General features: G+C 37.1%; 1 protein-coding gene across 2 annotated transcripts in view; it reads left to right on the top strand.

Moving 5' to 3' along the window:
* Nucleotides 1–24,998, top strand: part of LOC110312287 (contactin-associated protein like 5-3) — a 604,300-nt gene that overhangs the window by 566,537 nt on the left and 12,765 nt on the right. For both annotated transcript variants that reach the window (XM_085832770.1, XM_085832768.1), the window contains one exon: nucleotides 18,569–18,787. In XM_085832770.1, coding sequence (XP_085688896.1) covers nucleotides 18,569–18,787 — 219 coding nt within the window. The remainder of the gene's footprint in view (nucleotides 1–18,568; nucleotides 18,788–24,998) is intronic.

Below are 24,998 nucleotides of genomic sequence, written 5' to 3'. Positions count from 1 at the left end.
GTTATACACAAAAGAGAAATCCCATTGAGCCACATAAGCAATCTTTCTTTGTTTCTGAGTGAGGACCCAATGTGACTAGGTACATTAGGTTTCTGCCTCTATGACTTATATACCAAGATTAACTGTGCTTTCAAACTGAGCAAAAATAAACCCTTCCTTCCTTATATTCTTTTATTGGGTGTTTTGCTTCTATAACAAGGAATGTAAGTAATTCAGTTTAAAGGTGAATTAAAGGAACAGTTGTTGGTAATTGTATGAGCCTGCCCAGTATAAAACCCAAGTGTTTATATTTGCTACAGTGTCAGGTTAAGGAGTAGGGAAGCAGGCAGAATACCTCTATGTTCATTACTGTGACATTGATAACCTGTTGAAAACTTTTTCCTAAAAAATAATCCTTTCAAACATCAGGGACAGCCCAGTGGTCTTGGAAGTTTATTCTACACTTGAACAATTTGTGAAATTACAATATATGAAAAAGTTTTAATATAGATCTAGAATGTACAATGCTAAAGTATATATGGAGTCATATTTAAAACTACTTCATTAAAAGGTAATAAAAAGGGAAATGAAGTTACCTGGCCCTTCTGCAAGAAGCTATTTACTCATGAAATATAATATTCAAGAACATCTGAGAAGCAAGGTGTAGAATGTTCTAGTTCTGGAAGCAGAAAGTAAAATGGAGAGAGACTGAGGTCTGTCTTGGAAGGATAGTGTTGAAATGTTGGCTCAAAATGTGGGCTGAAATCCTGTGAGACTTCTTTCATTTTCCAGGAACTTTACCACATAGGCCATGCTAGCTGGCTGATTAGTTTCCATGATGCCATGTGCTTCTCCCCAGTGCTGTGATTACAAGTGTGTGCCACTATACTCAACTTTTTGTTTGCATTCTAGGGACAGATCTGATATATATATATATATATATATATATATATATATATATATATATATATATATATAGCAAGGACCCTACAATCTGAGCTGTCTCCCCAGCCCAGGATTCATTTGATAATTATATAGTACAATTAGATATATGTTATGGGTTTGGTTTCTATATTTTTGGGGGGAGGAGGCATATGGCCAGGTATACAAAAGCTGCAAAATACTTAGGTACTAACTAGATATATTTAAATATGTTGCAGTAGATAATGAAAACAAAATTACTTTGTTGCTCTTGACTGGAAAGAAAACTTGGCAGTCAAGCAAATTCCTTGCTTCCTAGATCTTTGTCTTTCAACAGCCAGTTTCCCAGGTAATCCTAAATTTATACATCTAACATCCATTAATTCTGTAGCAGTTGTGTGGGAAAAAGAAAATCTCAGCACCTCAAAATTCCAGCCAGTTTGAATATCTTGTTTCAGTTTACCTTGAAACAGGATAGAAAGGCAGGAAAATAGCTGTAATGAGAAGGGAGGATCCCTTTAACATGGCATCCAGTGAAGCTTAATATCAGCAAGGAAGCAAGATTCCCAGCTCAATTAGTAACCATAGAAGACCTTCATTCTTCCTGCCATACATAATCAATTTTCCAGGAATCTTACTAAATGATTCGTTTACAGGAGGTGGATGTGTCAACCTCCGTGTGTAATCTGAGTAGCCCTTGATTTCATGTTGTTCTGTTATAATTCTAAAAAAGTCACTTCAAAAGCCATTTTGAAGCTATCTTACCTACCAAAGAAGACATAAACTGGAGAAGTAAAAAAAAAAAAAAAAAGCCTCTTAGCAACCTTTGAAGATATACCTTGAGAGCTGCCAAAATGTCATAGTTCTGTATGGCAGATGCTAAGATAATTATTTTTCCTTTTCCTCAGAGAAGCTGACACCCACAGTTTAGTATGTTACTTTCTATGACTCTTGTTTGAGAAGCCCACACCATGTGTGCTTGGTCCTTCAGTTTTCACTGTTCAAATCAATAACTTGTACTTTAAAAATGTCTTTGAGGAAGTCAAATTACAGTGGTAGAGCTCTGGATCAGAGTTCAGAGGGCATCTGCTGGGATTTCTGGTTCTGTGTGTATTGGCATAAAGAACTGGAACAAGGGCACATGGATTGTGTGAGTGATACAGAGAGATATTTATTAAGGGAATGCTATTAAATGTTTCAATTACTGGGAAGGGTTAGAAATTTGTGGTTCTGGGATTGAAAGTCCAAGTCTCTGACCCTTGAGGTGTCGGTTTTATACTCCCTGTCTTCCATATTTCTAAACTTTGGGCTTGTTTCTTGCATCTTTCTCCCATACTCACTTCCCTGTCGGGAGGAACTTTTATTTTATTTCACCAACTGGATGCAGATATTAGTATATATGTGTTCATGTGTCTATAATTGTTAGCATACGTGTAGGAATAGGTCTGTGTGCAGATGGGCATTTATATGTGTGCAGAGTCCCAAAGTTGGCCCTGAGTGTTTTTCTCAGTTGCTATTAACTTCCATTCACTGAGTTTTTTTTAAAGACTAGCTCCTAGTAGATTGATCTATGTGATCAGGAAAATGTATAGGGGGAGTCTTTTTCAGGGAGGAAGAAGGAGGTAAATAAAGAAGAAGGTGGGAGGGGTAAAGGATAATAGGATACAAGTGATCTGATGGGGAAATGGAAAAAGGAAGGGTTCTCTCCAGAAAGGAAAGGAACTGAGTACAAAAGAAAGAGGTAGGTAGGTAAAATAACAATAAAGATGTCTAAAGAGGCTACAAGGAATCATACTACTAACTACCTAAGAAAAACTATCATGCATATACATATACATATACATATACATATACATATACATATACATATACATATACATATAGCTGTAGTGAACTTCCTCTTCCTGGGCTGATGGTGCTTCTTTCAAGAGCCAAAGACATCCTAACAAACCCCCCAATACCAAACATGAGGAGCACTCTTTTGTTTTTTTTTTTTTTATTAGATATTTTCTTTATTTACATTTCAATGTTATCCCCTCTCCTAGTTTCCCCTCCAAAAATCCCCTATCCTCTCCTCCTTCCCAGCTCCCCATCCCACCCACTCCTGCTTCCTGGCCCAGGCATTCCCCTATACTGGGGTATATAGAACCTTCACAGGACAAAGGGCATCTCTTCCCTTTGATGACCAACTAGGCTTTCCTCTTCTACATATGCAGCTAGAGCCATGAGTGTGTTTTCTTTGATTGGTGGTTTAGTGGAAGGGAGCTCCAGGGTTACTGGTTATGTTGTTGTTTGAGAAGCACTGTTTTGAGTGGTTGGCTGTGGCTGTCCAAAAGAGTACCCAAACATACAACCTTTGGATGTTGCCCTTGGTTTCCCTGCAGAGGTGGAAGGTTAAACTCTATTATTGAAGATATCAAACAATTCAGACACAGGGCCTGGAGGTACCTGGACTGATCTGAAAAAGGCCTTTATACCAAATTCCATGGTATATACATTATTTTACATTCCTAAAACAGTATACCATTCTTCAAATTTTAATGCATTCTTACCAATATGCTCTGATTTTAACTAATACAAATTTAACTACAATAAAAAAAATCTTTGGAAATGATTCTATCCTCTCCTAGCTTGCTACAAATAAGAAAGGTTTCTCAGCTCTTCTGTATCAGCACATGTGATGGCTATTCTTAATTGCCAACTTAAATACATCTGGAATTAACGAAAGCCCATTGCAGGAGGGCATATGTGTAAGGGTTTTATCTTAATAAAATTGTATTAAGTGGTAAAACTGGAAAAGGAAAAAGAATTACTCTTATAAGAAATGTAAGGTTGGAATATAATAATAAAACGTTTTCCCATTTCAATTCTAAGTCACATTGCTTCCGTAGTTGACCTGCCTTCTGAGTTCCTCTGAGGAGAGAAACTCTTTAGCACCTCATCCGAAAACAGCTGGAGATGAAGTAGGCTTTATTCTATCTCTGCAGGAATTGTGCAGTTGTAACTTTCAGCCTGCTAGTGGAAATCCCAGAAAGAAAAGGGGACACTTTGAAAAGTGATTTTATCATTTATTTCTATGTTGTCAAAAGTTTCCTATGAAAGCTCTCTAAGGAAAAGGGGGAAAGGCCTTGTAAGAAACAGGGGATAAGAGGAGTGAGTGAAAGTGCCCTCTTCTCTTTGTCATTCGCACTTACTCATCTCTTCATAATACATGATCACATGGGAAGAAGTTCATCACAGGTTCATTCATAAATTGAATAAGACATGTACAACAGAGAATATTTACATGCATACCATTAGGAGTAATTATCTGGTTAAACATCTATCATCTGTCACAGCTCCACAAGTTCATGGAGAGTTAAAAAACATAACTAAGTTTTCAGTAAAGTTTCATATGGACAAACCCATTCAATATTTTAACTTCTGTACTAGTACCTATGCTAAATTGTTAGTTCTCTTTTGATGACCCAACCTTTAGGAATGTGTTCTGAATGGTAGAATGCCTGCTTACTATCTCAGATGCAATTACCTCATAATACTAAAGAATGACAGAGTTCTCATTGCAGTTTTGACTATCAGAGAGGTCCTAATATCAGTCGCACTATAAAAGAGGGTAATAAATACTGATATAATTTTATAATTTCTTATAGGATCATCATTAAGAATTAAGAAATCGTCTATTTGTCTATATGGCATGTCAGTCCATCTTCGTTATTCTGCAGAGATTTACTCAAAAGGGTGGGCTAATACCTAGTGATTGTTATATATATTTAATGATACCAGAAAAAGCATATTGATAGCAGGAATCTGTCCTAAAATGAATTTCTTCTGATCCTTTCCTACTGGAGCAAATCCATCGTGGATTTTTAAATCCAAAGTGGACCTTCTCAGGAAGATCACTAGCTAGGGTTTAGCTTCTCCTATGTCTGCTCCTGACAGTGTACAATTATAGACAGATATTCATTGACTACTCAAATAGAGAAGTAGTCATGGAAAAGTTAAGTGAAAGTAAAATGCAAACAAGCAGTTTTGTGTTGCTGAGAGATTGTTCCACTGGATGTGGTCTCCTTCCATGGTTAGGCTATTCAGTGTGATAATGTGTTGTTACATATTGAATATTTGTTCTATGTCTTGCAGTGAACTATAGCAGCTTGACCTTCAGTGCTGCATTTAATGTTCAACAGATATAATATAATGGATTGCTCCAAGAATCTGTTACTAAGCATTAAAATAACACATTGTCTAAGAGAATAACTGTTGTGTAATATTCCTTGTGTTTGAGGGTTAGGAATATGAGATATTCCTGATGGGCTAGACTGGATTTTCAAGTCTTCTGATAACTAAGTAATAAGGATAAGAGAATCCTATTCCTCAGAGTCTAGAGGATTCATTCCCATGAATGTTGTCTCAATGAGACATGTGTAAAGCTGGTAATTTTTAGAGTATCTTCACATGGCCTTTCTGTTAGGGAGAAGGTTTGACCTGGAGCTCATAGCATCACTTCCAGTGAATGCCAATGGAGAAATCTACCATAAGTCAGTGCAAGTACAAATGGGTAGAGAATAAGACCCTGTCTGTTGAGAGAACCTATGAAAAGTCATTGTCACATTATTTACTTGATTTCTTGTGTGTATATGGTATGTGTGTGTGTGTGCACGCACAGACACAGAGGCATATATATATATATATATATATATATATATATATATATATGCCCAAGCTTATGTATTCATGTATGCATAAACTTAAAAAGGCCATAGGTCAACCTTGACAGTCTTTTCTAAAAAGCTAGCTATACACCTTGATTTTAAAAGGATCTCTCACTGGGGCCTGGGACTCACAAATTGGTATAGAGGGATGACAAGTAAACTCCAGCACCCCTTGTCTATTCCACTCCACAGCTGGTTTCACAACTGTTCTGTACCATTCCACCACCATTTAATGCATGTTCTGGTAACAAATTCAGGTTCTCATACTTGCATGGGAGCACTTTACATATTGAGTCATCTTCCCAGCCCCTCTCCTTTTTCTTTATTCAGCCATTTTCAAGAAACATATTCTATCTTTATTTCACAGTTTTAAAAATTAAAAAAAGTAAAATGTACAATGAAATGATAATAAATAGGAAACCTTACAGTTCAACCCATAGATTATGATTTATTAAAGATAAAGCCCCCTGTCTGAAGGATGTGTTATATAATGTTTAATTAAAAGAAAATATGAAAATAACATTTTCAGGGAATGTTTATTAAACTGCCAGGTATTAATTTTTGTTTCTTAGTAGAGCATTATGACTGTTGTCAACTTAAAGACTTCATATTATTTTTAAGGGATAAATGTTCCTAGATTTTAAAACCTGGCACACTTCCTACCTTCCACTGAATTAAAAATGCCAAGATACACTGATTCTTAATTATGGGCTGAGTATATGCAAAAGTCCTAGTATTTTCCAGATGGCCTGGCTTATGAAGTCTTTAGATCTTTTCTCTTCTTTTTAGTCCTGGAAGAAAGTTGATGGCTGGGATTTCTCCCATAATTTCATACAGAGAAAAACAAATGCTGTAGTTTGTGGAGAATGGAGCAAAAATTTAGGAAAAAAGAAGTCTGCATATTGATCGCCAAAATGAGATACTAGTTCTACACTGCTTAATGTTAAGTGTTCTTATAAATTTGAGCTAAAGTAAACTTTACATTCAGGCCACTTTAACTGCCTTTTCTGGAACATATAGTACATCAAATATAATAAGGAAAAGGTAATTTGTGATTTTTGTGACCTATGAAATCAGATAGAAAAAGAACAAAGTTTGTGATCTCATTTTAGACAAATCTCCATGCTCTAAGTTAAAAATATATAATAAAAATAACAAGAAATGGTAACTTGAGGCCAAAGGCCATCCCTCATGGGTTACTGGTTCAGTCACAAAGCACTAAGTTAATGTATATAATAATCTGTGAGTGAGCAATGGTGTCTTTAAGTCCAAGGATACTGGTCTTAGTCAGTGAACACACTGGCTTGCTTCTTTCTGGAACATGAAAATGAAAACACTGTGACTAAAGTTTAGCTATAGGCAAAACAAGAGGCATCCAGTTCAGTGAGCAGCTAGAGATTAAGGAGAGATCTATAACTGCATATAATAACAGTTTTCCAGAATTCGAGAGAGCCCTGCCTCTGGGCTTGCAATCCCAATGGGTAATATATGCTGTGGTATATGTACCTATTCTAACTGCTCAGCCTCTGTTTAGATAGCACAGCCAAGGCTCGATGCTTGTTTCATTCTCAATTAACAAGTCCCAATCATGCTAGTTGTAAACCTCTTATACTGAAATCCCCTAAATACATCTCATATTACCAGGATATGTTTCAAGAATCATTAGAAATATAAAAGTGTGTGGAAATGGCTCAGTTGGCAAAGGGACTGCCATGCAGGAATGAGAATCTGAGTTCAAATGCCCAGTACCCATATTATAACTGAATATGTGTCTGCTACTTGGGGAATGTGACTATACAGGAGTGAAAGAGGGGTAATGTCTGGACACCTTAAACTTATCTGAAGTGTGTATCCAAGTAAGGAAATACCTAAAAAGGCCTGAATCTGATATTTACAAACAAGTAGAAACAAACTTGTAAGCATCAGGTCCAGTGACTAAGTCTTTCTTAAAAAAATCTATGTACAGATGGACCATCTAGAGACTGCCATACCCAGGGATCCATCCCATAATCAGCTTCCAAACGCTGACACCATTGCATACACTAGCAAGATTTTGCTGAAAGGACCCTGATATAGCTGTCTCTTGTGAGACTATGCCGGAGCCTAGCAAATACAGAAGTGGATGCTCACAGTCAGCTAGTGGATGGATCACAGGGCTCCCAATGGAGGAGCTAGAGAAAGTACCCAAGGAGCTAAAGGGATCTGCAACCCTATTGTTGGAACAACATGATGTACTAACCAGAACCCCGGAGCTCTTGTCTCTAGCTGCATATGTATCGAAAGATGGCCTAGTCGGCCATCACTGGAAAGAGAGGCCCATTGGACATGCAAACTTTATATGCCCCAGTACAGGGGAACGCCAGGGCCAAAAAAAAAAAAAATGGGAATGGGTGGGTAGGGAAATGGGGGAGAAGGGGGAGGGTATGGGGGACTTTTGGGATAGCATTGGAAATGTAATTGAGGAAAATACGTAATAAAATATATTTTAAAAAAAAACTATGTACAGAGTCATTAAGGAAGTGACTCAGACATTCACCCCATCTCCACCCTCTGGAACACATGCGCATGTGCATGCGCACCCCCCCCCCCCAAACACACACAGCATCTTGAAGAAGAGCACACTCAGCAATCATCAAACTTGATTAGTTCATTAATTTTCCAGTCAGTTAAAGTTGACGTTCCTCAGGAGGAAAGGTGATTGACACTCTGGGACGAACTTTGTGAGAGGTTAATGAGGTCATGGAGAAAATGTTTACCAAATTCTGAGGAAAAAAAATTAGAATAGATTTTGGATTGAAAAAAAAATCACATCAATTCAGCAATACACATTGTGTTTGGCAGATTAAGATGATGCGTAGGCCCAGCTTTCAGCAGATGTGCTGAGATGTTGGGCATTTCTCTGAACCGCATATTCCTTCATTTTTAACTTAGCAGTTAATACTTTTTGTGATGGTTTGTTTATGAAGATGGTGGACTTGATAGATGCTAGAGTGATCTCAGAGACAAAGCTTTGGGCATATCTGTGAGGAAAATTCTAGATGAGCTTAACTGTGGAGTGTAGCCCCATTTTTAAATGCTGCATTTCTGAACTGAGTAAAAGGAGAAAGTCATTGAGTACCAGAATCTTTCTCTTTCTTCTTCCTGAGTGTGGCTAAGTCCACCTTAAAAAAAAATTAAAAAAAAAGAAAATGATAAACTCACTTACATCATGATCAAGGTTTGTTTGCTAGGTGGCTGCACATGGAGCCTAGTTGATAATCAATATTTATCAGCACAGCTTCTGTCCTACTAGCTAAATCCCATCTCTGAAAGAATTTTGTTCTCTTTTGAATTCAAGCTCTCTAGGAAGTTTATAATATCTGCATATGGTGAGTGCTACTTTCATTTGATTTCGGCAGTATTTCTCACCTATTGGGCCAAGGTAACTAGAGGAAAAGCACTTTGACTTGGGTATCAGTATGGTCATATGTTATCTTCAGCCACACGATGGTCTTCAGCTTTGACATGCACAATTCTAGATACACAGGAGTAGTTTTTCAGAGCCTGTTTCCTTTAGCATCACCCAGCTAGTTCATGGAAGATATACTGCAAGTTCTTGCTTTAAATGGTGTGAAATTTATTTATACATAATAAGCCCTACTGCATTTTAAAATATATGGAGATATCTATAATTTACATGGAATTAAAGAATTCATAAAAGATCTTGTGGCCAGAATGTCTAAAATTGCCTAAATTACAGTTATATTACATTTTCAATGTCATGGCTGGACATAGAATAAAAAGTGGCACAATCTAGACAGTAAAAAGAAGTCTGTATAGACTCTGACCATGAGTTATGATCTCTCAGTTTTCAATAGTTTTATTGGATGAGGCAGGCCATCCTACTTTCTATTAGCTTTTCCATGTACAAGCATGTACAGTCTAGAGCTAGATGCTAAGTGTCTTTCTTGATATTGCTGTCTTAGTTTTTGAGACAGGGTTCCTCACTGGACCTGGAGTTCACTTGACTAGCTAGATTGTCTAGTGAGTGAGCCCCAGTTATCTTATCATCTCCAGTTCTCAAATGCTGACAGCTGTATCAGCTATACTCAGCTTTTTACATGGTTCTGAGAGTACAGACTTTGGTCTTTGCAAATGAATATTACTGATTAAACCATTTCTCTAGAAATCCTTTTCTTTCTCCATTTCATTCTTGTGATGCCTGGGACTGCATGATTAGTCCAGTCAAGACTGACATGGCCTAAGTGGGTTCACCCTGAAGTTCTGTGTTCAGAGCTGCTCATGGCTGTAGGCACATTGCTATGTGAAAGAATTAATAACTGCTGTTTATATTTTGTACACTGAGCTTTGTTTCCTGATGAGCAAAACATTCTAATGGATAAAATCTGCATGGCCTCAACTCTAAGAAAGGGAAGAACACCAAATCTCTGAAGGTTCCTAGTATGACTTTTCCCTTTAACTCTCTGATGTGAAGTCCCATTTCAGGGCAGTCACTAAATTTCTGTAGCTCCTTTGAACCCTATTCAAAGATTTGTCATTGAAACATGAAATGCCTTAATTTTGCCCATTTATTTTAAAAAAGTAAGAAAGAGGAATAAACCAGTTCATGGCCCTCATTCAGATCTGTCTCTGTGTTAAATCATTTAAAAAAGCCTGTGGAGGAGGATATCCTTTTGTATCTTTAATCCAAAATAATGAATTTTACATCCATTTCTAAATATTAGCATAAACCCTCCAAAGTAATTTCTCAATGGAAAATGTATTTAAGGCAGAATATGCCCTGAAAGGGTGGTACCTAGAATTTTAAAATTTACTCATGTTGTTAATGTCTTTGGAATTAAGCATTAACTGTCTTATATCCACAGAGATGCCATTGCATGGTGCTTGTTGCCAGGCAACTAATTGACAGGTGTTCAGTTTTTCAACCAGTGAATTTTTAAGCTGAAGTAATGGGTTCTCATATGGTTCATGTTTCTTTTTTGTGTGTGTGTGATTATACTTATATAATTTCTCCCTTCCCTTTGTTCTTTGTTCCCTCCAAACTCTCTAATATACCCCTCCTTGCTGCTTGCTGTCTTTCAAATTCATGGCATATATATATATATATATATATATATATATATATGAAATAAGCTCCTCATTATTTATATACAAATTTGCCATAATTTCTTCATAGAAAGTATCAACTACAATAGCACATAAAAGATGAACCAATAAGCCCACACTCATACATACACACACACACACACACATTTCTAAGTTCTAAGTTGCATTTCTAAGTTCTAAGTTGCATTTTGTATCACAGCAACAAAAACCATAAGGACTAATACATTAGCTCAATTACATCCATTTCAAGAAAACCTTCCTAAACCAGTTGGGTGACTTCCTGTGTGAAGCAAACAAACTTCTATTCACCCAAGATAGGAGCATAAAGACTGAAAGGCAGCTGAATCACTGAGAATCCCACCCAATACAGAGTGATGACTCATGAAACCTGCAGGCAGCTGAATCACTGAGAATCCCACCCAATACAGAGTGATGACTCATGAAACCTGCAACCGTGAAGCTCTCTATACAATTTTCAAGGAGCTTGATTGGTTGGAGAGTCTCCTAGCCCGGGGATTTGATATCTTGTGAATCTTGTAAATTTCAGAAACTTCCTGGGAATTTGAGGTATTTTGCTCTCTGACCTGTATGAGCTCGATTTAGGTCCTGAGAATCAAGGAGCCTCCTATAGAAAAGAAATGTTTCAAATAGGAAAGAGCTATACCATACTACTGCTTCTGAAACTGTGAACCATGAGCCATATACCATAATTACTTAATCATATATTATAAAATTTAAATGTTTTATTTCTTAGTTTTCATGAATGTTTTAGTTTTATACAGCATAACCTTTACTATTCAGGTATTTTATTATAACCAAGGGGAAATTTAGTTTTTGTATTATCATACTTTATCCTATACAATTTTATATTTGTTTATAGTGAAGATAATCATGTCTCCACACTTAAATTTCTAAATTCACCTCATACCCTACAACACATTCCCTCCCATCTTCATGTGGGAGACAAAGAAACATCCTCTTTTGAGGATGGTAGGTTTGCTCCAGTGGATGGCCTGAGTATCCAGCACTCTTCACATCACCCTATTGCTTGCACAAAGAATCTGACATAGATTTTACTCATTATTCTGGGGGAGCTTTCATATTGTTTACCACCCCTGCCTTAGATGTGTCAATATTTCTTTCAGTCCACTCACACCCAGTTATTTCTCTCTCCCCTGTGAAGTCTAACATCTGAAACCGTTACTTGTTAGATGAGAAACACATGTAGAGACTTGAGCTTATCTGCACCTTCTTTTCTACCATTTTTGAAAATTTTCCTTGAAATGCAGTCTTGTAGAACCTGGAGCAAACTGTTGTCAAGCAAGTCCCAGAATTCTTCTGTCTTTAACTACACCTCCCTTCCATCCCAGAGATGGAGTTACAGGGGTCTACACTCTTGTCTAATTTATATTTGAATACTTGGGATTTGAACTGTGAGTTATCTCCACAACCCTAGTGCTAGACATTTTCACTTAGATAATTTTTCAGGTTGTTTTTACCTCTAGTGAATTTTAGAAGTAAAACAAATTTTCTTGTATTCTGTGCTCATATCTTTGTTTTAAAAATTTCCTCCGATTTATATTTTATCCTGGTACAATGCTTTACTTTTACAAACTAGGGTCATGTGGCCCTGCCTGGCTTGATTTTTCACACTTAAGGGATTCAAATATCATAAATTACTTTTGATGTACAGTAGCATCATGCTATATTTCAGAACTGAATCAATTTTGAACTAATTTCTGGACTCTTCTTGTATATTTTTTAATAATAAAGTCTCCCCTAAACTTGTCAGAATATTTTTCCTCAATTAGTCATATTCCTCTCTCCCTGGGAAAACTTGTAACTATGCTGACCATTGTGCATTCAGCCTAAGATTGGCTTCATGATTCTTTCTCTGGCTTTGCAAATCCTATGGAATGTATTCAAATTAATGTGGAATGTCAGGTTTCAAAATGTGTGAAGAGGCTGGAGAGGGGGCTCAGTACTTAGAAATTGTTGCTCTTCCAGAGCACTCCCGTTTCTGTCCCCAGCACCCATGTTTGATTACTCACAATCAATGTACTTGATCTGATGCCTTCTTCTGGTCTCTGGGAACACGTTCACAACCATGAAGCTACTCTTTCAGCACACACACACACACACACACACCATACTATCAATAAGAGCAATAGAATCTTTACAATGACTGAAGATGTTAGTCCTTAGTAAGTTATTAACTGAATCATTTGAGGTTAATGTAACATTGACTCAATTATAAATAATATGATGTGAAATTTTCCAATAAATATACCAACTCTTGTATTTCAAATCTTCAAATCATTGAGATGGACATCGAAATTAGGCAAAGGAATTTGGAACTGACAAAAATAGAAGATATAAAGATAATAGCATGTTTCACATTATACCCTTAATAACATGTAATTACTATGGGTAAATTTTAATCAAACATCAAAATTTTGGAATAGGGGAGTAATTTCCAGAATTCTATCGTATGTTGTGGTGATTACAGTTAGTTAAAATATGTTGTGAATGAGGTGACTGGGCAAATGTTTGTCGTCACATCACCTAGGTGGGTTCTGCAAAAGAACTCTCTTTCAAGCTAATAAGAACTGTCTACTCAGAGCCTGCCTCAAATAAACAAACAAGTGAATAAAGAAAATGTGCTATTCAATTGAAAAACTAAATGAATATATTTTAGGTAGTCTTATCATCAGATAAAGACAGGAGTGCAAGATATAAACATAATCATATATATTGTGTTTGTTAACTCAAACAGGAATGTGTATGTGTACTCAAATTGACTAGAGAAGGGTATCATTGGCTGTTTGGTATGTTTCTCCACCTCATCCTCTTGAGACTGTCTCTCACAGAACCAAACACTTAACATTTATGCTGCAATTACTGTCCCTGGATCTCTCTCAGAATCTGCATATATATACATTTGCAAATTTTGGTGTTGCAGGCACAGGCTGTCAAGTACAACTTTTCTTATGTGAGCTTTGGGAATTCAAACACAAGTTTTCAAGCATATATAATAAACACTCAGATTTACAAAGCCACTTCCCCATAATGAAGATATTAAATAGCTTTTTTTTGTCTACTATGTAACACGTGACTGACTATATCATGTTGGACAATGTACATGTTTATAAGAGCATGTAAGCAAATATAATCACAGAAAATTTATTTCTGAAGACCTAGCTAACTAAGATTTAGAGGTCATGTTTTGATTTCTCCACTCATATTGTGTCAAGTGCAATGACCTTGGTTAACAGAGGACAAAATAATAGCTTAGAAATAGAAAGGAGGTTATCTGTAGAAGAGCAAATGCATCTATTTGCTCAGGTTCACCAGGTGTGCTGGGTCAGTTGCTTTTCCATTAGCATTTCAGAGCCTGGAGTGGAACCAGAAGAGAATGAGAAGCTCTTATTTGTTAGAGAGATAAATTCAGTTTGTTCCCAATAAGGCAGTTAGACATGCAATTTTGTCTTTCTAGATTTCTGTGGCTCCCAAAGAAGTACATGTGTTATGAAAACAAACTTCATGGTTCGCCTTGCTTCAATAGAAATCATGTATATTAGGAAATGTTGGGAACGGTTCATGAAACTGCAATATTTTGGTGGCAAATTTTAAATTTCTATGCTAAATGCTCGTGAGATGACACTATCTGTGAAATTTGCCTTGTCTCTAATTTTGTTTCTACTTCAAGAAAAGTAATGAGATGCCTTGAAGAAAATGAAACATTTAATCTTGCTGTGAAGCCAAACTGATTGTATTTCCATCAATTTTTCATTCTTGTCTTTTTTCATTAATTTATCTACCTTAAATCCCAATACCACCATCAGCACCCTCTCCTCTCCTAGCTATCCCCTCCCAGAGATCCTCCACACATTTACCCTTCTGTTTTTCCTTTGAGAGACTGCACTGAAATCATCTTAATCCCACCACTCAAACCTGAAGTGATTGGTAGACTAGTTATATCCTCTCCCACTAAGGCCTGACAAGCCAGCCCATTGGGAAAATAAGATCCACAGGCAGGCAACAGAATCAGGAACAGCCCCCCTTCCAGTTGTTGGGGTACTCACATGAAGAACAAGATGCACATTTGCTATGTGTAAGTGTAGGGGACCTAGGTCCAGTCCCTCTTTCCTTAGTGCTTAAATCTCTGAAAGCCCCCAAGGGTCCAGGATAATTGACTCTGTTGGTCTTCCTTTGGAAACTCTGTCCTTTATGCGGCCCTCAGTCTTTCCCCTAACTCTACCACAAGACTTCCCAAGCTCCATCTAGTGTTTGGCTATGGGTCTTTTCATCTGTTTTATTCAGCTGCTAGGTGAAGCCTCTCAGTGGACAGTTCTGATAAGCTCTTGACTGCAAGCATAACAGACTATCATTCGCAGTATCTGAGATTGTTTTGTGTTTAGAGGATAGGTCTCAAGTTGGGCCAGTCATTGCTTGTCCATTCCTTCTTTCCCTGCTCTTTGTCCCTATACATCTTGTATGTAGGAAACATTTTGTGTCAAGGGTTTTGTAAGTGGTTTACTTTCCTTAACCCTCCACTGAGAGTTCTGCCTGGCTACAGAAAATGGCCTCTTAAGTATTCATATGCCCCGTTGTTCTGAGTCTCAGATGGAGTTGCCCCCATAGACATGCTAGGGTCTCCCCCTCTCTTACATCTCTGGCATGACCTAGGGATCCCCCTCAAACAACCAATTTCCATTCACTCTCTCCTGTTCTCTTTAGAGAACAGCTCCTCCAGCTTGTTTCTTGCATCTGTTTGCTGAGAATACCTTTATCTTGCCCTTTACTCTGAGGTTATCTCCCTTTATGTTACTGAGTTGTGTTTCTTGTTTGCAGTAGAATGATGCATCCCATTTAAGCATTCACTCTGCTTTAAGCTTTACTAAAATTTCTTTTATGACTGTGGGTGCCCTTGTATTTGAAGCATCGATGTTTGGAATTGAGAGTATTCTTGGTAGATTTTTCCTTTGATGAATATGAAGTGTTCTTCCTTATCGTTTTGATAACTTTTGTTTGAAAGTTGTTTTATTCGATATTAGAATGGCTACTCCAGCTTGATTTTTAGGACCATTTGCTTATAAAATTATTTTCTATCCCTTTATTCTGAGATAGTGTCTGTCTTTGACACTGAAGTACATTTCCTATATGGGGCAAAATGCTGGGTCCTGTTTACATATCCAGTCTGTTATTTTATGTCATTTTATTGGGGAATTGAGTCCATTGATGTTGAGATATTAAGGAATAGTGATTGTTGCTTCCTGTTATTTTGATGTTATTTTTTTATGTTTGTGTGGCTATCTTCTTTTGGGTTTGTTAAAAGAAGATTACTTTCTTGTTTTTTCTAGGATGTAGTTTCCATCCTTTTGTCATTTTCCATGTATTATCCTTTGTCGGGCTGAATTTGTGGAGAGATTTTTGCCTAAATTTATTTTTCTCATGGACTATCTTGGTTTCTCCATCTATGATAATTGAGTGTTTTGTTGGGTATAGTAGCCTGGGCTGGCATTTCTGTTCTCTTAGGGTCTATATAACATCTGTCCAGGATCTTCTAGCTGTCATAGTCTCTAGTGAGAAGTCGGGTGTAATTCTGATAGGTCTGCCTTTATATGTTACTTGACCTTTCCCTTCACTAATTTTAATTTTCTTTCTTTGTTTTGTACATTTTGTGTTTTGCTTATTATGGGACAGGATGAATTTGTTTTCTGGTCCAATCTATTTGGTGTTCTGTAAGCTTCTTTTATGTTTATGGGCATCTCTTTCTTTAGGTTAGAGAAGTTTTTTCTATAATTTTGTTGAAGACACTTACTGGTCCTTTAAGTTGGGAATCTTTGCTCTCTTCTATACCTATTATCCTCAGGTTTGGTCTTCCCATTTTATCTTGAGTTTCCTAGATATTTTGTGTTAGGCCCTCTTGAATTTTGCATTTTCTTTGACTGTTATGTCAATGTTTTCTATGGTATCGTCTGCAATTGAGATTCTTTTTTCTATCTCCTGTATTCTGTTAGTGCATGCTTGCATCTATGACTCCTGATCTCTTTCCTAGGATTTCTATCTTCAGAGTTCTCTCCCTGTGTGATTTCTTTATTGTTTCTACTTCCATTTTTATAGCCTGGATGGCTTTGTTCAATTCCATCACCTGTTTGGTTGTGTCTTCCTACAATTCTTTAAGGAATTTTTGTGTTTCCTCTTTAAGGGCTTCTAGCTTTTTACCTGTCTTCTCCTGTATTTCTTTAAGGGAGTTATTTATGTACTTCTTAAAGTCCTCTATTAGCATCATGTGATGTGATTTTAGATCCAAGTCTTGCTTTTCTCATGTGTTGGAGAATCTAGGACTTGTTTTGTTGGGAGAACTTTGTTCTGATGATGCCAAGTAGCCTTGCTGGTAAGGTTCGTGCACTTGCCTTTTCACCATCTGGTTATGTATGGTGTGAATTGGTCTTGCTGTCTCTGGCTGGAACTTCTCCCTCTTGGGAGCAAGTAAGCCTGTGTCAGCCATCCTGGGAGACCAGCTCTCTCCTGATGGGACCTGTGTGCAGACTGCTGTGGAACAACCTTAGCTCCCAGGTACAGATAGCTGCTGGAAGGATCCTGTCCCAGATGTTCCACTTTTCCTCTGCCCTGTGCACACCTTCGACAGTTATTAGAGCGAAAGTGTTGATTTCACCTCTGAGTCCAGAAGTAAGAGCACTCCCGGGAGACCAGATCTCCCCTGGTGGGCGTGGATTGTGATCTTATGCTGGCCTTTACCCATCTGGCTGTTCCTAGTTTTGGCAGGCCTGATGGGAGTATGCCTCTGTGACTACAGATAGAGCTTGTAGTTTCTGATGTCTGTAGGCCTCTGGAATTGCAGATATAGCTTGTTTTTCCTCGTCATTCTAGGCTTCAGTTTGTACTGAGCACCAGAAATAGGCCTCCAGCAATATAAATGGAGTTGGGCCTGGAAAATGGAGTTCTAAGTGGGCAGGGAAGAACTTGCCACCACTAAGTTTGCCCAGAGGGGTTGGAAGGCAGGGAATTGGGTTAAAGGTCTCACCTGGTGGCCAATAATGGCTGCAAGTGTCTGGAATTGTGGTTAGAGATGTGGACAAGAAGACAGAGCACAAAGGGGATAGGGTAAACCCAATGGCTACTGGGTTTGCAAGAAAACCAGCAGGCAGGAGTTTAGGCTTGGGGAAATTATCTAGTTGTCCCTAATAGCTTCAGGCCTCCACAAATTTAGGCAGAATTATGTCCATGGAAATTGAGTGCAGAGGGGCATTTCCATCTCTTATAAAGACTGAAAAATGCTCTAGTTATTTGAACATATTCATAGGCAAAAAGACATCTCCCTAGTTAGTGCCCAATAAGTATGATGAAGAGAAGTGATACAGGCAGAAATGTTATGGGGTCAGAAGCCAAAAGACCACAAGTATGATACATCTCTGGGAGACCTTCTTTCATTTCTAATCCCATTTCCTTTGTTATGGTTGTAAATTAGATGCAACAATAGATAAATCACGATAGGAACAGAGATACAAATTCTTTAAGTATCTAGAATTTGATTAGAATATGTCAGTTACATTATTTCTATAGTTCATAAAATACATGAATGAAAAATTTGAAGCTTGAAACATTTTTGTTTTAAATCATCATATCCCTTTTCTATGAGATATAGTTGAATATTGTATTGATACCTGCAGTAAATGTATGGTTAAGAATAGGAAGAAAAGTATTTAACAAGTTTTTGTATTCAAAAAATTATCAAGGGCATTGCAATTATTTTAGTTAATAGTTAAGAAAAACCACATAGGCTAATTTAAAAAACTAAAACCTGTGATTAATTTTATTCATTGCAGAGACTCTTGGGTTGGACCCAGAAGTTGCTAGAGCAAACACCTTGGGTTTTGTTGGATGTCTTTCTTCAGTCCAATACAATCATATAACACCATTGAAGGCAGCCCTTCGCCATGCCAGCATTTCACCTGTGACTGTTCAAAGGACTTTGACAGAATCCAGCTGTGTCTCCATGGTGGACTCTGATGCCAATGCAGTGACCACCGTGTATTCTTCAACAGGTACATCCCAGAGGATGACCTCTTGTGTTTCTGTCACTAACTTCTGCTGTCTTATAAAGCTAAAGTATTGGCTAACAGTATTCAGCTCTTTGCCTTGTATGAATATAGGTCATTAGGAATTGAAACTATCTTTTTGTTCACATATCTACCTTTCCAAAACACTCTGACAAAAGCAAATTAAGAGTTTATTCTGTTTCACAGTTCAACTGTCCAGTCTACCATAGATGATAGAAGTTTGATGGAGCAGGTCACATCACACCCATAATCAGGAAGTGAAGAAAGATGTCTACATGATAATATTCAGATTATTCTCCATTTATACAGTATAGGATCCCATCTAGGAAATGGTGACAACCACCATGGGCAGCTTTTCTTATTTCAGTTATGAAGTGAATATAATGAAACAAACATTCCCAGAGGCCTGTCTCCTAGGAGATTCTAGATTTGTCAAATTGACTGATGACACTAACCATCATATAAACAATGATGAGTAGAAATACACAATAGAAGGGTATGAGCACTGCAACAGCAATTACATTAATTAAAAATATATTTTAACTGTGATATTTAACAATATTTCAATAATGGGCATTTATATAATTGAAAATCAATACTTAATCTGTTAACAATAAAATTAATTGCACATATTTTTAATATAATTCTAGTTTCAGGTGGTGAGCAGTTATAATTAGTGTATATTTACAAGTAGTACATATCATGCATGTATGTATAAATGTATGTACACTTGTGCACCACTGCTGTTTGAGTGGAAACCGATAGGAGGACTTAAGTATAAAGGGGCCATGTAAACATCAGAATGGGGACTTAGATAATACTAACTTCAGTATTATGCTCTATCTTTTTGGAGGAAGGATAACAAAATTATATACATATAATGTATAAAATTTTATACTTTGTATGTATTAAACAATGAATATTTTCATTAAATTAGTTGAATGGAATAGGGAGAGGACTTAATAGGTAAAATACTTGTTGTATATTAATGATGACCTGAGTTACAATTTTTAGCACCCACATAAAAGGCTAAGTGTGTCTTTGAGCACTTGTACCCAACTAAGGACCAAAGACAAGAGATACCAGGGGCTCCTTAGTCAGCCAACCTTTCTTAATTAGTGAGCTTCAGATACAGTCAGAGATATAGTTTCAAAATACCATGAAACATGATTGAAGAAAATACCAGAAATTATTCTCTGACCATGACACTGGCCCCCATGACATTACAAACCTGCCTATACACACGTATCATTCATACATATGTATAAATATATGTGTAAATAAATCAACAAATAAATCCATAAATGTATATCTTGCACACAAAATTTTTATCTATTTTTCTCTGTGTGCATGTGTGTGTGTGATATTAACATTTGATTTTAAAACAAATTTGTTCATTTTATGATTTTGTTTCTTTATGATAAAGTTCATTTTCATTAACTAACACAGCCCAAGCTACTATCAAATATCATTGTAGTCTGCTATCAGGTTTTGGATTCTGAATATTTTCTTTATTTTGGGTGACTTATTCCACTTGGTATAATATTGATTTCAACAACATTCTTCTTCTCTTCTTCATTTTTTTTTTTTTAGTTTTTTTATCATCTTTTTTAAAACAACTAACAATTTTTGTCCATTATTTTCCATATAAGCTCATAATATTCTAATCAAGGATGGGGGGTTGGTTTACTTCTGGTTTGTCTTTCTTGTTTTGTTTTTGTTTTTGTTTTCCCAAAAGGAAATATAGTTTAGAAGCTGGGGATCATTGATCTAATTGTAAACTAACAGAAAAGTTTGGGGAAAACCACAACAAAAGTTGAGTCCTTCCCTTGACAGTTAGTCTTCTCTTTGCTGTTATAAAAATGTACTGCTGACTCCTAGCTCCATTCTTCAAAGAAAAGGGATTCTCTCTAAGGATGCTTACTAAAGATGTTCATTAAGGAAGCTCGCTAAAGATGCTCACTGAAGATGCACACTAAAGATGTTCACTAAGGATGTTTACTGTTCTTCATATGTTGCCTCAATTTTTTTATCTGTTTTTATTTATTTTTTAAAAGTTTTTTATTAGGATTTTTGTCATTTACATTTCCAATGCTATCCCAAACGTCCCCCGTACCATGCCTCCCACTCCCCTACCCACCCACTCCCACTTCTTGGCCCTGGCGTTCCCCTATACTGAGGCATATAAAGTTTACACAACCAATGGGCCTCTCTTTCCACTGATGGCCAACTAGACCATCTTCTGATACATATGCAGCTAGAGACAAGAGCTCCAGGGGGTACTGGTTAATTCATATTGTTGTTCCACCTATAGGGTTGCAGATCCCTTTAGCTCCTTAGGTACTTTCTCTAGCTCTTCCACTGGGGGCCCTGTGAGCCATCCAATAGCTGACTGTAAATATCCACTTCTGTGTTTGCTAGACCCCAGCATAGTCTCACAAGAGACAGCTATATCAGGGTCCTCTCAGCAAAATTTTGCTAGTGTATGCAATGGTGTCAGTATTTGGAAGCAGATTATGGGATGGATCCCTGGATGTGGCAGTCTCTAGATGGCCCAGCCTTTTGTCTCAGCTCCAAACTTTGTCTCTGTAACTCCTTCCATGGGTGTTTTGTTCCCAATTCTAAGAAGGGACAAAGTATCCACACTTTGGTCTTCATTCTTCTTGAGTTTCATGTGTTTTGCAAACTGTATCTTATATCTTGGGTATTCTAAGTTTCTGGGCTAATATCCACTTATCAGTGAGTACATACCAAGCGAGTTCTTTTGTGATTGGGTTACCTCACTCAGGATGATGCCTTCTAGGTCCATCCATTTGCCTAGAAAGTTCATAAATTCATTCCTTTTAATAGCTGAGTAGTACTCCATTGTGTAAATGCACCACATTTTCTGTATCCATTCCTCTGTTGAGGGGCATCTGGGTACTTTCAGCTTCTGGCTATTATAAATAAGGCTGCTGGAACATAGTGGAGCATGTGTCTTTCTTACCAGTTGGAACATTTTCTGGATATATGCCCAGGAGAAGTATTGCAGGATCCTCTGGTAGTACTATGTCCAATTTTCTGAGGAATTGCCAGACTGATTTCCAGAGTGGTTGTACAAGTTTGCAATCCCACCAACAATGGAGGAGTGTTCCTCTTTCTCCACATCCTCACCAGCATCTGCTGTCACCTGAATTTTTGATCTTAGCCATTCTGATTGGTGTGAGGTGGAATCTCAGGGTTGTTTTGATTTGCATTTCCCTGATGAGTAAGGATGCTGAACATCTTTTCAGGTGTTTCTCAGTCATTCAGTATTCCTCAGGTGAGAATTCTTTGTTTAGCTTTGAGCCCCATTTTTAATGGGGTTATTTGATTTTCTGGAGTCCACCTTCTTGAGTTCTTTATATATATTGGATATTAGTCCCCTATCTGATTTAGGATAGGTAAAGATCCTTTCCCAATCTGTTGGTGGCCTTTTTGTCTTATTGACAGTGTCTTTTGCCTTACAGAAGCTTTGCAATTTTATCAGGTCCCATTTGTCAATAATCGATCTAACAGCACAAGCCATTGCTGTTCTATTCAGGAATTTTTCCCCTGTGCCCATATCTTCGAGGCTTTTCCCCACTTTCTCCTCTATAAGTTTCAGTGTCTCTGGTTTTATGTGGAGTTCCTTAATCCACTTAGATTTGACCTTAGTACAAGGAGATAGGAATGGATCAATTCGCATTCTTCTACATGATAACCGCCAGTTGTGCCAGTACCATTTGTTGAAAATGCTGTCCTTTTTCCACTAGATGCTTTTAGCTCCCTTGTCAAAGATCAAGTGACCATAGGTGTGTGGGTTCATTTCTGGGTCTTCAATTCTATTCCATTGGTCTACTTGTCTGTCGCTATACCAGTACCATGCAGTTTTCATCACATTTGCTCTGTAGTACAGCTTTAGGTCAGGCATGGTGATTTCACCAGAGGTTCTTTTATCCTTGAGAAGAGTTTTTGCTATCCTAGGTCTTTTGTTATTCCAGATGAATTTGCAGATTGCTCTTTCTAATTCGTCAACTGCTGTCTGAGTAATATTTCAGTGTGTGTTGCTATGTGCACATGCAAGTACATGTATAAGTATGTGTGTTTTGTGTGTACAAGAAGTACAATTTCTTTATTCCCTTATCCATTGATACATAACTTAATTCCATATCTTGGCTACTATGATTAATAGTAAAATTCTCATGGAATTATAGACAGGTATAAACCTCATAGTCTCTGATTTCACATTACATTGGAAAAGCACAGTATTTATTATATGAAACTATTGTAGAAACAGATACATAGACAAAGCAAATGGTTTAGAGAGCGCAGAAATAAACTCAGGCTTGTATGGTCATATGATGTTTGGCAAGAAATAGAGGAATGAATAGTCTCGTCATTAAATGCCTTGCAGTAAAATAATGCAATTGGATCTTGGTCTTATTCCATAAACATATAGTTGACATGGAAATCATAAATTTGTTTATAAGTCTAGAAGCAATAAAGCACATAGAAATGAATTATTAAAATATGCTTGATATTAGTCCTAACATCATGTTTCACTGACATTACTAAAATGCAAGTATAAAAAACAAAAATAAATGAGAGTGAAATTAGGGGAAAGTAGAATGGGCTCTGCATAGCAAATGGAATGATCTGCTGGATGTGAGCAAAGATTTGTGAACTTTATTTCTTGGTGGTTAAATTTCAAGACATATTAATTGATTTAACTCAACAGCCAGAAAACAAATAACCTTATGAAAATTAGGTAAAACATCTAAATACACATTTTTCTAAAGGTGACACAAACATAACTGATAAAAAAAAGTGCCACATGAAAAGTGTGACCACATGAAAAATGCTAGCATCAGCAATCATCAGAAATAACAAAGCTTGTGATAATGAAATGCTTCCTTATTGCCCTTGGGATAGCTGTAACACAAGAAGTGGGAGTCAGAAAGAAGATTCAGTGTTGACAATCCCCAGAAAAATAGAGCATTTCATACATAAGTATTTGTGTGTGTGCTTATTCATGCATACATATCATCTATATATGTATCTATCTATCTATCTATGTATCTATCTATCTCAATAAATCTATCTCTCATCTATCATATTTACATAAATAAGTATGGAGATTAATCAAAAACCAAAAGATAATAGGAGAAAATAGGGCTAAGGAACTTGATTATGTGCTTTGTGTGATACAAGACAGGAAAGGTTGAGCCTATTATGATTAGATTTGTTATGAAACTATGGCCAAATCTGTGCTAAGTAGATTACTTTTAGTGATCCCATCATGGTCTCTAGGGATTTTTGTAGCTCATTGTCTTAGGAAGTGTGAGTGAAATAGCAGGATTTTTGGTGATGAAGAATGTGGAATTAGAATTTTTGTGTGTGAAAGGTTTGCTTGTATGTATAGCATTTACTGTCCTTGGGAATTAATTAGCATATCATTGTCTGAAACTACTTTTGAAAAACATCAGTTTAAGTCAGATAGAGAACTGGTAACAGACTAAACCTAGGCTACTACCCATATTCCAATTGATGAATGAGTGAGTTTTATTGAGGTTATTTATGGTACTATGGTTGATAGGTTACTCACAGGAACAGAAATGACTCAAAGACTGATGAATCTCCAAAGCCTATCCAGCAAGAATGATGGCTCAAATAAGCTGAAACACTGAAGCTCACTGCAAAGCTTGTAGACAGAGCTTCCTCTAGGGAGTCTTGCTAATCTCTGCTCCTTTCAGGAAGCTCTCAGGGTCTGAGAATCTGCCAGGCACCTTGACCTATATTAGAATATTTCTAATCAGTCCTAACTGCCTACAAAAGCTTGTGGAAGGAGGGATTTACTTCATATTGTCAGTTTCAGGAACTTCCTGGAGTTGCTGAATTGTTTACTTCCTGAGTCTTAAGGAACCACCCTTCAGAATATGAGTCTTTTTTTTTAATTAGGTAATTTCTCCATTTACATTTCAAAAGCTATCCCAAAAGTCCCCCATCCTCCCCCCACTCCCCTACCTATCTACTCCCACTTCTTGGCAATGGCTTTCCCCTGTACTGAGGCATATAAAGTTTGCAAAACCAATGGGCCTCTCTTTCCACAGATGGCCTACTAGGCCATCTTCTGATACATATGCAGCTAGAGATAGGAGCTCCAGGGATACTGGTTAGTTCATATTGTTGTTCCACC

This window comes from Mus caroli, unplaced genomic scaffold (assembly GCF_978045245.1).
Source record: "Mus caroli unplaced genomic scaffold, Mus_caroli_1 scaffold_18, whole genome shotgun sequence".
In the NCBI taxonomy this organism is placed as follows: domain Eukaryota; kingdom Metazoa; phylum Chordata; class Mammalia; order Rodentia; family Muridae; genus Mus; species Mus caroli.
This window is presented reverse-complemented; position numbering and strand designations above follow the sequence as displayed.